At 39.1% G+C, this 17,562-nt stretch overlaps 1 protein-coding gene and 1 long non-coding RNA gene across 29 annotated transcripts in view; one reads left to right on the top strand and one right to left on the bottom strand.

The window, feature by feature from the left end:
- Window positions 1-13,672, top strand: part of ttn.1 (titin, tandem duplicate 1) — a 142,833-nt gene extending 129,161 nt beyond the window's left edge. For 26 of the 27 annotated variants that reach the window (XM_081713272.1, XM_081713256.1, XM_081713251.1 and 23 more), the window contains 16 exons: window positions 44-331; window positions 416-715; window positions 804-1,106; window positions 1,202-1,504; window positions 1,617-2,201; window positions 2,286-2,588; window positions 2,685-2,984; window positions 3,076-3,645; window positions 3,772-4,077; window positions 4,225-4,818; window positions 4,916-10,050; window positions 10,190-10,346; window positions 10,528-11,027; window positions 11,315-11,468; window positions 11,909-12,193; window positions 12,307-13,672. In XM_081713272.1, the coding sequence (XP_081569398.1) occupies window positions 44-331; window positions 416-715; window positions 804-1,106; window positions 1,202-1,504; window positions 1,617-2,201; window positions 2,286-2,588; window positions 2,685-2,984; window positions 3,076-3,645; window positions 3,772-4,077; window positions 4,225-4,818; window positions 4,916-10,050; window positions 10,190-10,346; window positions 10,528-11,027; window positions 11,315-11,468; window positions 11,909-12,193; window positions 12,307-12,602 (10,379 nt within the window). In that variant the 3' untranslated portion in view covers window positions 12,603-13,672. The remainder of the gene's footprint in view (window positions 1-43; window positions 332-415; window positions 716-803; window positions 1,107-1,201; window positions 1,505-1,616; window positions 2,202-2,285; window positions 2,589-2,684; window positions 2,985-3,075; window positions 3,646-3,771; window positions 4,078-4,224; window positions 4,819-4,915; window positions 10,051-10,189; window positions 10,347-10,527; window positions 11,028-11,314; window positions 11,469-11,908; window positions 12,194-12,306) is intronic. The other variant, XM_081713255.1, reaches the window with a different exon arrangement.
- Window positions 1-17,562, bottom strand: part of LOC145657565 (uncharacterized) — a 128,762-nt gene that overhangs the window by 109,688 nt on the left and 1,512 nt on the right. The gene's annotated exons all lie outside the window — the stretch shown is intronic.

Raw genomic sequence — 17,562 nt, 5'->3', positions numbered from 1 at the left:
GATATAATTTTCTGTATTTGGCTCATATTTTTTTCTATTTCAGTAATGCCAAAGGTTGATCTATCAAGAATTCCACAGAAGTTGATCAGTGTTTTGGCTGGCAAACCTCTTGAACTTAATTTGCCAATCATTGGACGACCACCTCCTGTTTGCTCATGGTTCTTTAGTGAAAATAAATTAAAGATAAAGGAACGTGTGAAAATTCAGTCAACTGCAAAATGCTCTAAGTTAACTGTTCTTGACACCACAATTGATGATACTGGAGAGTATACCCTTGAAGTGAAGAATATTACAGGAGTGACAACAGAAAAAATAAAGGTCATCATCCTTGGTTAGTAACCTTCTAACATGTCACAGTTTTTAGGTTTCCAGGATTTTACAGTATAATGAACTAAAATGTATTTCTCCTCTACAGACAAACCTGATCCACCTAATGGACCCGTTCGATTTGATGAGGTTGATGCATCCTCAGTTACCGTGAGCTGGGATCCACCGGAAAGAGATGGAGGTGCTCCTATCAGTAATTATGTTGTCGAACAACGTGATGCTCATCGTCCAGGATGGATACCTATCTCTGAATCAGTCAGCAGACCAACCTTTAAATTTGATAGACTGACAGAGGGAGATGAATATGTCTTCCGCGTTGCAGCAGTCAATCGCTACGGTACTGGAGACTTCTTGCAGTCTGATGTTGTCGAGTGCAGGAGTTCCAAATGTAAGAAAAAACTTATACTCCATATTTGTGTAAATTAGTCTGATTTTACATGCTCTGAAAACTAACACAAACATTTCTCTTGTGACAGCCATTCCTGGGCCACCAGGTAGACCGATAGTATTTGATGTGTCTCGTGATGGTATGACTGTTGCCTGGGAGCCACCAGATGAGGATGGTGGCCTAGAGATATCTGGCTACATCATTGAGCGCAAGGAGGTCAGAGCTGACAGATGGGTGCGGGCTAATAAGAACCCTGTGACAATGACAAGATACAGATCCACTGGTCTTATTGAGGGCCTGGAATATGAGCACAGAGTGACAGCCATCAATGCTAGAGGTGTTGGTAAACCTAGTTTTGTCTCCAAGCCAGCAGTGGCAACTGATCCAGTTGGTAAGTATATTTTACATTTTGGATGATTTTTTAACGTTGAAACCCTATTTTCTAATTTATGTTAAGCCAATTATAACCACTGGTTATCTCTGTAGATCCACCTGGTTCACCTCAGAACCCAAGAGTCACTGACACCACAAAAACATCTGTGTCTTTGGCTTGGAATCCACCTGATGAGGAGGGTGGATCTAAGGTTACTGGTTATCTGATTGAGATGCAGAAGGTTGGTTCTGTACCCTGGATCAAGTGCAATACCACACCAACAATGATTTGTGAATACACTCTGACTAGAATGCCACAAGGGGAGGAGTTCAAATTCAGAGTCTTGGCCTGTAATGCTGGTGGACCTGGTGAACCCGCTGAAGTGCCAGGAACAATCAAAGTAACAGAAAGGCTTGGTATGTTGCCACTTTGCTTTTATAACCATGAATACTATCAGCTGCTGCTGGGCACTCAATTATATTTCACCAGTAATTGTCAAACTAAGTTTAAAAATATGCTTTATTTCAGAACCACCAAGTCATGACCTTGAAGCTAAGTACAAAGATGTCTTTATTGTCAGACATGGAGCAGTCATCAGACTTTCAGTTCCAATCAAAGGGAAACCAACACCTGTTTGCAAGTGGACAAAGGATGGTTCTGAGATTTCTAACCGTGCAATGATTGCCTCCAGTGAAGATGTTACTGAGCTTGTTATCAAGGATGCTGAAAATTCTGACTCTGGTATATATGCTCTTCATCTTGAAAACAAATGTGGGAAAAAGATGGTTCAGATCAAAGTTAAGGTTATTGGCCGTCCATCAGCCCCTGAAGGCCCTCTTGAATTTGATGATATACAGTCTCATTCTGTAAGAGTGAGCTGGAAACCACCAAAAGATGATGGTGGCTCAGAAATCCTTGGCTATATTGTGGAGCGACGTGAGGCAACAAAGGCAGCCTGGTACACTCTAGACTCACAAGTGGTTGACACATCCCTAGTGGTTAAAGGATTACACGAATATGCTGAGTATCACTTTAAGGTGACAGCAGAGAATAAGTTTGGTATCAGCAGCTCCCTTAAAACTGAACAACCTATTGTACCAAAGACTCCAATTTGTAAGTATTTTTTCCTTTTGGAAAGTGCATTAAGCAAATATTATCAACCACCAAATAAATAATAGGTGCTTATTCCTTAAACAGGTGTACCAGAAGCTTCAGGTACACCACCGGAGATCATGGATGTCACAAAGAGTTCTGTTGCTTTGGCTTGGACAAAGCCTAAAGATGATGGTGGATCTCAGATCACCGGATACTTCATCGAGTACAAAGAGGTATCATCTGATAAGTGGGTTCGTCATGAGACAAAGGTGATTTCCACCATGTACACCCTTACTGGACTCACTACTGATGGAGAATATCAGTTCCGTGTGATTGCTGTAAATGACATTGGAGAGAGTGTACCTGGACCTGCATCAGATTCTGTTATATGTAAAGATCCATTTGGTAAGGAAATATTTTTTATATTTACTTAAACACTAGCCATACCTGTCACTAAAACAGATTACGAATCTTATGTTACTACTGTCTTCTTTGCCCCAGACAAACCAAGTCAACCAAGTGAGATAGACACTGTGACTGTAACTAAGGACTACATCACAATTTGCTGGGAAGCTCCTGAATGTGATGGTGGAAAGCCAGTTCTTGGTTACTGGATTGAGTACAGAAAGTCAGGGGAGAGCACCTGGAAGAAATGCAATAAGGAATGTTCAAAGGACAAACAATTTACTCAGGATGCTTTGCAAGAGGCCACAGAGTATGAATTTAGAGTGTTTGCAGAAAATGAAACTGGTATTAGCAGACCCCGCAGGACTGCAACAGGAATCAAAACTAAACTGAGTGGTAAGTACAAGTGTTTCTATAGGTTGTGTGAGCTATGTCTAATGTGCATAACTGGTTCCATTCTGACATTTTTTTCTTCTTTTTTTATCAGTTGGAACTATACCTGCTCTCAGAAAAGAGATCGATGAAGTTACTGCCAAGCTTGGTCAGACTGCCATCCTAAAATGCCAGATTATAGGAAGGCCTGTTCCAGAAATTAAATGGTACAAAGGTGGAAAGGAAATCAGAGAAGGTCGAAAATACACTGCAACTTCTGATGGCCGCAACCATACACTGACCATCTCAACAGACCAACAGGAAGATGAGGGCTTGTACACTTGCAAAGGTGTTAATGAAGCTGGAGAGTGTGAGACCAGTGGGACCTTGGTTCTGGAAGCAGCACCGAATTTTCCCATCCCGTTAAAAGACAAAATCTTTGCAGGATGTGGTACCACTGTACGTATTCATGCTGTATACATAGGTCGCCCAGAGCCCAAGATCATGTGGCTGCATGGTGCAAAACCAATGGAACCCTCTGAGAATGTCATGATTGAAAACACAGAGCATTACACTCATTTGATTTTGAAGAATGTTCAGCGCAGGGTGAATGGTGGACAGTACAGAATCAGGATCAATAACCACTTTGGTTCTGCAGATACTGTAACTCATCTGGAAATTCTAGGTAATTTTCATCAGTGAAAAATCTATGATTACATTTTAAGGCTAACAACATTTTTATATGGTGTGTTATAGTATGCATTTGGGGAAAAATGGAATTAACTTGTATTCATAAATCTTTTGTCCTCAGACAAACCTTCCATGCCTGAAGGTCCTATTGTTCTTGATGCTTTATTGAAGAATTCTGTAATCATTAGTTGGACTGCACCAAAAGATGATGGTGGATCAATGATCACAAACTACATTGTGGAGAAACGTGAAGACAAAGAAGGCTCAGAGTGGCATCTTGTGACATCATCTGTCACAGGCATCTCATGCCGTATTCCCAACCTTGTGGAAAATGAAGGTTACTTCTTTCGTGTTTCAGCACAAAACCGTTATGGCAACAGTGAACCACTGGAAACTCCATCTGCTATTCTTATCAAGAGTCAGTTAGGTAAGTTAAATAAATAAATAAATAAAATTATATATATATATATATATATATATATATATATATATATATATATATATATATATATATATATATATATGATTTAAATTTCATTTCAAAATAAAATGTTTCATTTAAAATGCTTTACAGATAAACCAGGAACACCAATGAAACCCATTGTATCTGGTGTGACCAAGAATTCCTGCGTTGTGTCTTGGAAACCACCTCTTAGTGATGGAGGATCCAAAATCAAGAACTATCGTCTTGAGAAACAAGATAAGAAGAAGGGTGAATGGGTCCCTGTAACCACTGATGAAATCCACCAGACAGTTTTCTCAGTTAAGCGACTTACAGCAGGTGTTGAGTACATTTTCCGTGTGAAATGTGAAAATCTTGGTGGAGAAAGTGAATACAGTGAAGAGTCTGACCCAGTTGTTCCAAAGACAGATGTTGAAGTCCATGCTCCTGCATTTAAAGAAGACCTCAGGAACTTGAGTGTGAAATACAAGAGCACTGCAACATTTGTTTGCAAGATAGCGGGACAGCCAAAACCTGTGATTAAATGGTTCAAGCGTGGCAAAGAAATTCAGGCAGATGGAACTAAAATCAAGATCCAAGAATTTAAAGGTGGTTATCATCAGCTTGTCATTGTTAATGCTGATGAGGAAGACTCAACTGTCTATCAGATCAGAGCAACAAACCAGGGAGGATCTATTTCTGCCACTGTTTCTCTGGATGTTGAAAGTAAGTACAAATGTCATGTTTTACATTACATTCTCAATTTAATTTGGTAATAAGAATATTTGAGAAGAAAAAACAAACTTTTTTTTTCTTTTTTCAGTTCCTGCAAAGATTAATTTACCTAAAAACTTGCAAGATAAAGAAGCAATTTGTGCTCTCCGTGGTGAAGTGGTGAACATCAAGATTCCATTCAGTGGAAAACCAGATCCAGTTATCACATGGCAGAAGGGACAAGACCTTATTGATAATAATGGCTATTATCAAGTTATCGTCACAAGATCATTCACATCTCTGGTGTTCTCAAATGGAGTTGAAAGAAAAGATGCTGGTTTCTATATTGTCTGTGCGAAGAATAGATTTGGCATTGACCAGCAAACAGTTGAGCTTGATGTTGCAGATGTGCCTGATCCACCTCGTGGTGTCAAAGCTTGTGATGTGTCTAGAGATTCTGTATCATTGGATTGGGTGGCACCTGCTAGTGATGGCGGAAGTAGAGTTACAAACTACATTGTAGAGAAGTGTGCTACCACAGCAGAGAGATGGATCCGTGTTGCCCAGTCACGTGATGCTCGTTACACTGTCACAAATCTGTTTGGAAAGACAAGCTACCAGTTCCGTGTAATAGCTGAAAACAAATTTGGTCAGAGTGCACCATCTGAGCCAAGTGGACCTGTTGTGACAAAGGAAGACAAATCAAGAGTTCTTAACTATGATGAGGAAGTTGATGATACTAGACCAGTTTCTGTGGGTAAAGTTCCCCATTCACAGTCTAAGAATTTACACAACAAATACATGATTGCCGAAGAGCTTGGTCGTGGAAAGTTTGGCATTGTTCATCGCTGTGTTGAAATCAGCTCTGAAAAGACATTCATGGCCAAATTCGTCAAGGTGAAAGGTGCTGATCAAGCAATAGTAAAGAAAGAAATTGCAACTCTTAACATAGCCCGCCATAAGAATTTCCTGTTACTCCATGAATCATTTGACAGTCCTGAAGAACTGGTCATGGTCTATGAGTTCATTTCAGGAGTTGACATATTTGAACGGATTAATACACCTTCCTTTGAACTCAATGAACGTGAAATTGTTAACTATATGAAACAGATTTGTGAAGCTCTTGAGTATCTACACAGCAAGAGTTATGGTCACTTTGATATCAGGCCTGAGAATATTGTGTATACCACAAGAAGAGGAACCACTGTAAAGATCATAGAACTGGGACAATCTAGACATCTCACTCCTGGAGAACAAATCAAGATTCAGTACACAACAGCTGAATATTCAGCACCAGAAATCCATCAGAATGAGATGGTCAGCACTGTGACAGACATGTGGTCTGTGGGTGTCCTAGTGTATGTACTTCTCAGTGGACTCAATCCTTTCATTGCTGAAACTAATCAGCAAATGATTGACAACATCTCTAATGCTGAGTACAGCTTTGATGATGAGTCCTTCAAAGAGGCAAGTGTTGAGGCATTAGATTTTATAGACCGTCTGCTTACTAAAGATCGTAAACATCGTATGACTGCTGCAGAAGCTTTGAATCATCCTTGGCTGACAAAGAGCACAGAAGAGCTTAGCACTAAGTCAATCAAGACCACAAGACACAAGCGATACTACCAAGCTATAGTGAAGAAAGAGTGGAACACTGTTGTCTCATCTGCTCGCATTGCTAGTGGTGGTGCTATCAGAAGTCAAAGAGGTGTAACAGTTGCCAAAGCAAAGATTGCACCATTTGAGCATGGCCCAATTGCTGGGCAAATTAAACACAATGCTAGTGATGAAGGCGATGATGTCAAATTTATTTGCAACATTGAGAATTATGATAGCAATACTGAAACTACCTGGTATTGTGGAGTCAGGCAACTTGAAGAAGGTGCTAGATATGAAATTACTTATGAAGAGGGGCTTGCTACAATAACTATCAAGGGCATTACCAGAGCAGATGATGGAACATACAGATGCAAAGTAGTTAATGAGTATGGTGAGGACAGTGCATATGCAGAGCTCTTTGTCAAAAGTGTCAGAGACTATCGTAGCTTCTACACTGCACGTGTTGTAAAGAAAGTAAAACGCAGAATAGACACAGCCAGGCTTCTTCAAAGACCTCCAGAGTTCACACTTCCATTGTGCAACCGTACAGCTTACATTGGTGAGAGTGTTCGCTTTGGTGTCACCATCACAGTTCACCCTGAACCTCGTGTCATGTGGTTGAAATCTGGACAGAAGATTTCGCCAGGAGATGATGACAAGAAATATACATTTATCAGTGACAAGGGCCTGTATCAGTTAGTAATTCACAATCTTGACCCTGATGATGATGCTGAGTACTCTGTTGTGGCACGCAACAGGCATGGCGATGACAGCTGCAAGGCTCGTCTCACAGTAATTCCTCGCCCTGCACCTGCTGATAATACCGTGAGACCCATGTTCAAGCGCCTGCTGGCCAACTTGGAGTGCAGAGAGGGTCAGAGTGTACGCTTCGAGATAAGAGTATCAGGTTCACCATCACTGAAATGGGAGAAGGATGGCACACCTTTGGCATTCGGTCCACAAATTGAAGTTGTTCACGAGGGCTTGGATTACTTTGTTTTACATATCAGAGACACTCTTCCAGAGGATTCTGGTACATATAGGGTCACAGCAACCAATTCAGCTGGTTCTGCAAGTTGTCAATCCACACTAAAAGTTGAACGTGTAACACATGTCAAGAAGGACTTTGAGAGTGAGGAGGAAAAGAAAAAGAAACAAGCTCTTGACAAGCAGCAAATTGACAAAAAAGTACGCCTAACACAGATTCTTGCTGGTGCAGATGTAACCCCACTTACTCCTGTTGCAAAAGAGGCATTGAGAGAGGCTGCATCTATGTTCATACCAGTGGAAACCAGGAAAGAAAAGACTGAAGCTGAAGAAGCAAAAGAAAGAGAAGAAAGAAAGAAGAGAGCAGAGGAAAAGAGATTAAGAATGCCATATATTATTCCTCCACCTCGTGTTCGTGCTCCTACTGCTCTTGAGGAAGACATGGAAATAAAACACTTTAAACCATTTTCTGACATGAAGTGGTACAAGAAACTACGAGACCAGTATGAGTTCCCTGAGCCAACGGAGAAGCTTCCTCAGAAGAGACTTAAGCGTATCCGACTGTCAAGGTGGGAACAATTCTATGAAGTGCCTCTGCCAAGAATAAAAGACCAGTACAAGCCAAAATGGCATATCCCAGCTGTTTCACAGGATGACTTGGAAACTGTAAGACCAGCAAGGCGTCGTACACCTTCTCCAGAAATGGAAACTTACTACAGAATAAGAAGACGCTCTCTTGGTGATCTTTCTGATGAGGAACTGCTTCTTCCTGTTAATGAATACCTGTCAATGAAAAGAACTGAGGAGGAAAGACTCAGACTTGAGGAGGAACTTCAACTGGGCTACTCTGCTTCTCCACCAAGTCTAAGCCCTGTACGATTTGAACTTTCTGCTTTGCGTCATCCTTCACCAAAGAAGACTGAATATGATGGAGAGGAAGAAGTAGAGGCAGTTCCAAGATATGACTCCTATCGTATTCCCTCAAAGTATGAGTCTGGCCCAAGCTACATTAGTCTTCGTCAGCGACATGATAAGGCAACATATAGACCTCCAAAAGAAAAGCAAAGGATGTATGAAGAAAAGGAGGATCAAGAGCTGCTCAGATCAGTCACAACCTCCACAAGGATAACCTCCTACAAGAGTCAACTAAAACACATGGAGTTTGAGGAAAAAACACGAATCTCTAGAAAAGAGAAAACAAAAGTTTCAGTTCCAGTGGTGGTTGAGGGAGCTGCAGTTGACTTATCTGATTTGACCCTCAGTTCATTTTCACCAGGTTATGTTAAAGTGAAGCGCCCTACAGTGGTGAAGGCAGTAGAAGCAACAGTCAGACCTCCAACACCGGAGCAAACACATCCACGCTCTCTAAGCCCTGTTTCTACTGAGAAAGTAGTCTTAACACAAGAGCTGTCCACAAAAGTTGATTACATACAACGGTATGAAGCAAGAAAGAGGGCTCTGAAAACTGAGAAAAAGTTTGAAATGGTGACACAGCAACCATTTAGCCTCGACCATACACCAAGGGTCACTGTACGAATGCGCTCTCACCGTGTAGGAGTTGGTCAGAATACAAAATTCACATTAAATGTCCAATCTAAACCAGATGCCCACATCCAGTGGTATCACAATGGCCAGCCTATTCAAGAAAGGAAAAAGTACCACATGTATAATATGAGTGGGGTTCTTTCTCTACAAATCATTGACTGCCAAGAAGAAGACAGTGGCACATACCGTGTTGTCTGCATGAATGCAAAGGGAGAAGCCTCAGACTATGCCACTCTTGAAGTTTCTGGAGGTGGATTTGCTGCATATACATCTCAGCGCAAAGATGAGGAACCTCCAACTCCCTTTGTACCTGAGATGACAAAAACAGATGTTTATCATGTGTCATCAAAAAAGGCAGCTGCAGTCTCAGAGACACAAGTTTCAGAGACAGTAACTGAAATAAAAACAGAACTAAAATCAGAAACGACAGAAATTGTCGTACATGAGCATAAATCATCTGAAATACTTCAAGCCATGGAAGTAAAAACAGTGGAAGAAGCTTCAGTAGAGATAAAGGAACCCCAAAGAACAACACTTCCAGCAACAATTCTGACAAAGCCACAGTCACTCACAGTATCTGAGGGAGAAACAGCTAAATTTACATGCGATGTGGATGGAGAACCAGCACCCAGTATAACTTGGATGAGGGAGAAACAAACCATTGTGTCATCACACCGTCATCATGTAACAACAACAGAATACAAGTCTACATTTGAAATCTCCCAAGTTGAAATCTCAGATGAAGGTAACTATACACTGGCTGTGGAGAACTCCGAGGGTAAACAAGAGGCACAGTTCACCCTGACAGTTCGCAAACCAACACCTGTGCAGAAAGTTGTTGCTTCTCCTCCAAGAGTGAAATCTCCAATCTCTCCTCGTGTAACATCACCTGGGGGAATAAAATCTCCACCAAGAATTAAATCACCTGAGCCAATCAGGTCACCACACAGGGTTAAGTCCCCTCTCATAGCAAAATCACCAACACCAACATCCAAACCTACATTCTCAGCAGGATTAAATGACATCTCAGTTTCGTCAGATGCCACTGTCAAGATGACAGTGAAAGTGACTGGTGAACCTAAACCAGTGATCTCATGGACGAAAGACGGAAGGGTAATTACAATGGCTTTTTCATTTCCTATGTAGTATTATATAATTTAATATGTAATATTAAATGTTAATATGTATGTATTAACATGTAATAAATGTGTAAAACCAAAGAAGTCAACCACAGTCAACGTTCTCATTTCAGAGCGTGTCTCAGGGTGGCAAATATGAAATATTCGAGGAACATGGTTCTGCACATCTTGAAATTTATGACTCTGACGTCTCTGATAGTGGTGTGTATAAATGCACTGCCACAAATAGCGCTGGGTCAGTTACTTCAAGTTGCACTGTCACCATTAAAGGTATGCTTAACTCTATCTTAATCCCTCTTCATTAATCCCTCTTCGCAAAATGTTGTGTTAATTAAGAATTACAAATTTGCTATTACTGCTGATTAATATTTTAATTAAGACATATCTTTTGCTTTTTTTATGAACATCTTAATAAAAAATTTTCTTTAACCGTTTTTTTTTTTTCTTTTAGAATCACTTAAATCTGCAAAAGTTATGGAAACAAAAGCAGAGCTCACAGAACAAACTGTGAAAAAGGACATTGTCCATCAAGAAGTTCAGTCTTTTACAGAAATTAAAGCATCCCAAACCAAAGTTACATTTACTGAGGGTCAGGCTGTCACACTGAAAGCAAATATCCCTGGAGCTTCTGATGTAAAGTGGATTCTGAATGGAGTGGAACTGGCCAATTCAGCAGACTACAGACATGGGATTTCTGGGAATGACCACACTTTGACCATCAGAAATGTCAGATTGCGGGACAGTGGAATCCTCACATGTGAGGCAAAAACTGAACAAGGCTTGATCAAGTGCCAGTTTGACACCAAAATCAGTGAAAAGCGCTCAGATGCACCAAAATTCCTAGAGCAACCACGATCCCAGAATGTAAATGAGGGACAGGATATCATATTCTCTTGTGAAATAACAGGAGATCCTACTCCTGAAATTGAATGGCTCAAGGACAATTCAGTGGTGAGTCGCATAACATCTGAATAAACCTTTCAACAGGGACACACAGTATCTCTTATAGGAAGTGGCATTCTTAGCAACCCTACTTTAGTGATAATAGGACCCCTTTGTGAAGAATGCAAGAATTGAGCTGTTGCAAAAATGCATACTTTCTATACTTTGGTTTATGTACATAGTTAGCTATTCCCATCCATTTCTCCATATTTGGGATTTAATTTGGAAACTATGAATTCGAAGTGACATTTCTATGCTTGTATGCCTACATTTCTGTTTCTTCTGTTTGCATTCAGTTATCTGTTACATCAAATATGAAATTGAGCCGCTCTAAAAACGTGTATAAACTTGAGATTCAGAACGCTACTCTTGAGGATAGTGGAAAATACACAGTAAAGGCCAAGAACCAATTTGGACAGTGTTCTGCAACAGCATCTCTTAATGTTCTTAGTAAGTAATACTATTAATACTACTACTCACAGCACTGTGCATTGTGTTTGTTGTGAATTTCAAAGAGTGAAAGTTGAGTAAAGATTTCTTACTCTTAGATAAACTCAAATGTGATTCATGCACTGTTGGTTATGACACTGATGCAACTGTAATACTGAACTGTGTTTATTCGGCTATTACTGTGTCATACATTTTTACATTCAAGTTACTAAATCAGGTCCTCGTTGGGACTATAGTACAGTATTTACTTTTGCATGGATAATACTGTACAGAGATTATAGTCAAATATATGGTTATGTTTGTATATTCAAAAGAGAGTTCCACCCAAAATCAGCAGTTCAAATCATGATTTTGTGATAGAATGTTCCTTTGCCAAATCACTTGCCTTGGCCTGTGAAGCTGTGTGAATGATCTGGTGACTGTTTGCTGTACTCTCACAGCTCTGGTTGAAGAACCTATGAAAATGATAGTAGTGGAGAAAAGCTCGTATGATGCAGGTTTGGCAGGTGGCTACACTGCCTTGCATATGGCTTCATCAATGCAGGAGGCAGCCTTCAGTAGTTCCAGCATGGCTCAGGTTAAACTTCAAAGCATGTCAGCAGCTAGCATGACCTCCATGACATCTGAAACAATGGTAGCCATGAGTTCGAGCAGTATGATGGAAATGTCCAGTCGGTCACATGTTGTGGGGTCTTCTATCAAATCCATTTCCCGTGGGCTCAAAGGTGAGACTAAGTGGTGCTTGTGTTGATTGATGACACAAAGTGTTAAGTAGTGGAACTACCCTGAGGCATATGATGGCCAGTCACATAATTCATTGCTCCTTTTTTTAAAACAGGTGTACCACCTAAAATTGAATCTGCTCCTCAAGATATTAGCATTGAATCAGGAAAAGTTCTGACTGTGGCCTGTGCTTTCACTGGAGACCCAGTTCCAAGTGTTGAGTGGTCCCATTCAGGGAGGATACTGTCCAATAAAGAGAGGGGAAGGTTCCAGATTGAGACCACTGAGGATGTCACCACTCTCATCATTAGTGGCATTAAAGAAAATGATGCTGGGGCATACACCCTCAGACTTTCCAACGAACTTGGATCCGATTCTGCTACTGTCAACGTCAGCATTCGATCCATGTAAAAAAAAAAGATAAAAGTAATCCAACCCACACCCCCTTTTCTTCCTTCGATCTTTTTATTTATTGAATGAATAACAATACTCTGTTCTAGATAACGACCTGGATCTCTGTTCTTGTAAATATGAACTATTTTTTTTACCAAACTTGACATTAATTTATGCCAAACTAGACTAAAGTCTAAAGTTGTTATAAAATGTGCCATATTGGATAATTATGACTAGGATTTTTGAACCATTTTTCTGTGACATGTACATAATGTATATAGCCGAATTTAACGGTTATGGAAAATGTATGAATTGTTATTTATGACAATATTAACTGAAACAAATGGAACTAAATGTTTAACAGGAGAAAGTTTCTCTTGAAACGAATACCCTGTAAAACCTGAAACAAAACTCTGTGCCTCAACAAAAAGTTGAAGTCTTAAGATTGCCTCAACAGGTAGAGAGGCTCCCTGTTGAAGTTCTACTAAATCGGAGACAAAGTTATGCACTGTACATCTGTGCATGCAGTATTGCAACACTCAAATGAATTTATAACTTGACCATAAGACCCTGAGTGCTGTTTGCATCTTACCCTCATGTAAGCAGCACAACTGGGCCTTGTGTTCAGACTGACTATGTCATACCACCATTTTAATGACAGGCTCAAAGTGCGAGCGGCCTGCACATTGAGCTGAAGATAATGTTATGTGCACAAGTTCTGGCAAAAGACTATTTGAATTTGATTTTATGAAAGTAACATCACCTGGCCATTAATTTCTAAATCATTTCAGATGCTTCTTTGCAGAATTTGTGCCACCTCTTGGAGGATTGCTAGGTTATATTTTGTGTGTTTGTGTGTTAGCGTGTGTGTGTGTTAGCTTTAGGATCTCACATTGTCAGCAGTCAGGGTAATCATCAAGCAAAGTACCACAGTGACTACATCTGCTGTGCAAAGAAAAGAAAAAACAATAAATGAAATGCCCTGCACTTTAATTTAATAGTAATGAATATATGTAGCATTACTCATTTTAAGCCTCCTTGAGTTTTATGAATTTCTGATTTAATAAAGCATGATTTCAGCACCATGAGACATTTGTATTTCATTACTTTTTCAGTTAATGAATTGTTTTACAGTTGTTTCACATAAATAATTTACTCAAGATCATGAATGGTAAACCTAATTTAAACTTTCCAGGATTTTAACTTCAGGATAATTTTTATACTTTATACAACCCACACTAAATACAATCTTGGTACAGATGATATTGGCATTATTACCCAAGAAAAATGTTGTACATAACAACTGTAACTGTCATGTAAACATTTACATCACATGTAAACATTTATCCAAATTCTAACGAGTGCATTACTAACAGTCGACTCACTGGATCTTCAGTGGTCATGAACAGTGCAACAGTTCAGAGTGCAAGCTTTCAGTGATGCAACATGGCAAGTAAACTCTTCTGGATGCTGATATATACATATATACAAGTGCAATACTGTGAAAAAAAACAATCAAAAGACTATAATTTACTCTCATGTCAATGATGATGACTCCTACTACGTTTGCCATTCCCCTGATAGCATTATTAACAATTAAGTCATCCATGTTCTGTGCAACAAACAATCTAGACGGATGTTAATTAAGAAACAGACTCTTAGGTAACTGTTGCACTTTAATTATTTCCATGCCACAAGAAAGTGCTTGAGTTGCACTTCTTTCATTATCAAGCTAGTGCTGGCACAAGTGGTTTCTTCCGGGCAAGCACTCAGGCCTGATAAATGGATTGTACTCCCCACATAGATGTAATTTGACGAGAGGCTTAAAAGAAGCACAAGATAAGGTAAGATACAAAATCCAAACATAAAAAAATATTTTAAATTCTTTTTTCAGACAATGGAAATTAACTGCATTTTTACTACATATACACACTATATATGTCCTGATTGATGGAGAATGAGAAGACAATATTATCTTTTGGTGGTAGGTTCTCTGATACATGTTCTGGATGCATACAACAAATGAGGAACCTTGAAACTGGTTTGGTAACTAATTGCAGAAATATCACACAGAACCTATTTTCAAATAGTCCCTGGCCATTGCAGGGGTGAAAAAAAAGATGATTGGGCTAATTATAGTTGTGCTGCAGATCGGTTTTGCAAGAACAATCATTTTCGGCAAACATCTATCTGCTACAACAGGTATGTAGAGAGTTCTATTTGTGTGTGTGTATATATATATATATGTGTGTGTGTGTGTGTGTGTGTGTGTTTGTTTGTGTGTGTGTATGTGTGTGTGTATGTGTATGTATAGTGTGCATCATAAAAACTGCATAACAGAAATAACTAAGAGATCTGATCAAGGACAGTAGGCTGTGGTTTTAAAGATGACTATTAATAAAACTGACAAAATGTTCCACAGTTGGCAGAATTGCTTTAGACATCAACAAAATACAATGCATGTCCAGTATTCATCTGACATTTATTGTTCTCTCTAATGTTTCCATTAAATTTGTACATTATGCACTGTGGTGAGTAAGATGATCATATTACATACATATTCCTGCATTTATAAGGTTCTATATTTTATTTTATAAAGTGTTATATTTACAGAAACAGTATGCATCAATACACTGACTGTATAATAACAGGTTTCCTAATTACATTTCATACTCTATTTCTTTCTAGATTAAGAATATGCTTGTAAATTGCCACTTTACAGAGTATGCATTGTGCCACCTCCACCGCCACCCTTTCCTCCATTCAGCCAAAGGGATGTACTCAGGGTAACACAACAGAAATCCATCCTAACATACAAATGCTCAGCTTTCCGTCTGTTCACATTCTAATGGAGATTCTGGACTGTTCACAGGTTAATTTAACAAAGTATCTAACTGGAGCAAACGGTGAAAAGGTGAAAACTACTTTGTATGGAATATGACAAATATTAGAATAAGAATAAAAGAATATATAAGATTTGTTATATATATATATATATATATATATATATATATATATATATATATATATATATATATATATACACACACTTTCTTATTTCTTTTTTCATACAAAGGGAAATGAAGGACCTAAAGGGCAGAAGGTAAGAATGAGTAATTCTAATAATCTTAGATCATTATAGTGAAGTATTCAGAATAAGTATTTCTTTATTTTTTAATTTTGATCAATGGCCTTTCATTACAGGGGCAACCAGGTGAAATAGGTCAACAGGGAGTTCTGGGAGGCCCTGGTGCCATTGGTCCACCAGGACAAAAGGTCAACATGACCTAATTAGAATTATGTCCATGAGCACAGATTACACTTTTAAACTTCTCTGGGTTGCTTTCAATGCTAGTGTGATTTTTTAAAGATTTTTTTTTTAAATCTTTTTTAATGATCTTAGGGAGAAAAAGGAGCACGAGGCTGGTTGGGTCTACCTGGTGAGGACGGGTTCCCTGGGGTATATGAAGTGAGTCGCTTAATAGTAACTGCTGCAGTAGTCACTGTTAAGTGAGACCTTTGTCATCATTAACGAAGTTGACATTAACAACTGGAATCAGAAGTTCTCTGTGTCATCTTAAATTAATTCATAAGTAGGTCAGTGCAATTTTAATTCATTATCAGGCAATGTATTTGGTATGCTTTTATATTTGACCTAAATGAACTTCCTCTTAATCAAAAAATGATTCCTTAATCCATTTTTTTTCCCTTAATCATTGTTTTCTTCTCAGGGTGTGAAAGGACGTAATGGTGTTAAGGTAACTTTTAATCATTTTCCACTGTAAGAATGTTTATTTGATATGCAAAAAGAGATTTAAGGTATTCTAAACCACATTTTTCATATGGTGGTGTTAATAGGGAGAGAAAGGGTTAAAGGGTGATCCAGGAGCTGTAGGTGTGAAGGTATGTAATTACTCCAGGATTCTGCACTTGGATGAGTGCAGCACAGCACAGTTGTTCTATTCTTAAACACATGCTATTACCCAGGGACTTCCAACCTGCTAACCCTTCCAAACAGATGTACACCGTGCAAGCAAAAGAGCAACACAAGACAAGGGAATCAGGATTGATGTACCAACCTATTGATGCTGACATTGAGATTAAATACATGTAATTGGCACCATAATTGGCACACTTGGTTAGCTTTCACTTGCTAGTTTGCTTTTGTTTAAGTATCTTAGACTCAAGAAGATTCTTCAAGAGATGATTCAAAATGTAATAATTTCATTAAAATCTTATGTGGGATGGACAAGTGACATTAGTCTTGTGATTGGTGTGGGTAAGACAACGAATGCCCAATGTACATCAAATAGAAATTCTGGCGAAGAACTTGGACAAAGTCACCATTTAATCATCTTTTAGGTTGCTATTATGCGTCCATAAGGATAACATTAAACCAATTTGAAAGCAAATTACAGATGTATTACAGTACCATAGAGAAGGGGAAAACATTGAGCTATTAGAATTTGAAAACTATGAATTAACCCAATAACCCTCATTGACACTTTACATTATTTTCTACTCTGTATTTCACTTTGTGCCTGTTGCTCTAGGGATTATCTGGCTATCCTGGCCTGAAATGGCAAAAGGTGACTCATTCAAATCTGTTTACAGTCATCATTTTCTGAATAATTTCTCTTGTTTTGATGGATTGTTCCAAAATATATATTGTCTCACACAGTAACATATTGTAGGGTGAGAGGGGTCCAAAGGGATACAGAGGACTGTCAGGGATGCCTGGCTCAAGAGGAGTTCCTGGAGCACGAGGCAAAACAGTGAGTGTGGAGAACACAAACGTCTGGTGTGGGTCCAAGGTTTGGATCCTACACAACTCAGTCTATTCATAAATCCATAAATATCATTAGCCAAGACTCTGGTTTAATTGGGAAGCACAATGGCCCTTTGTGGATAACACCGAGGACCACTGGTCAAGTGCATGTGTTTATCTGAATACTTAATAGGGGATAAAGGGTAGCTC

This window comes from Electrophorus electricus, chromosome 4 (assembly GCF_041902795.1).
Source record: "Electrophorus electricus isolate QZ-2024a chromosome 4, ASM4190279v1, whole genome shotgun sequence".
NCBI lineage: Eukaryota > Metazoa > Chordata > Actinopteri > Gymnotiformes > Gymnotidae > Electrophorus > Electrophorus electricus.
The sequence above is the reverse complement of the archived record's forward strand: the minus strand, read 5'-3'. Positions and strand labels throughout refer to the sequence as shown.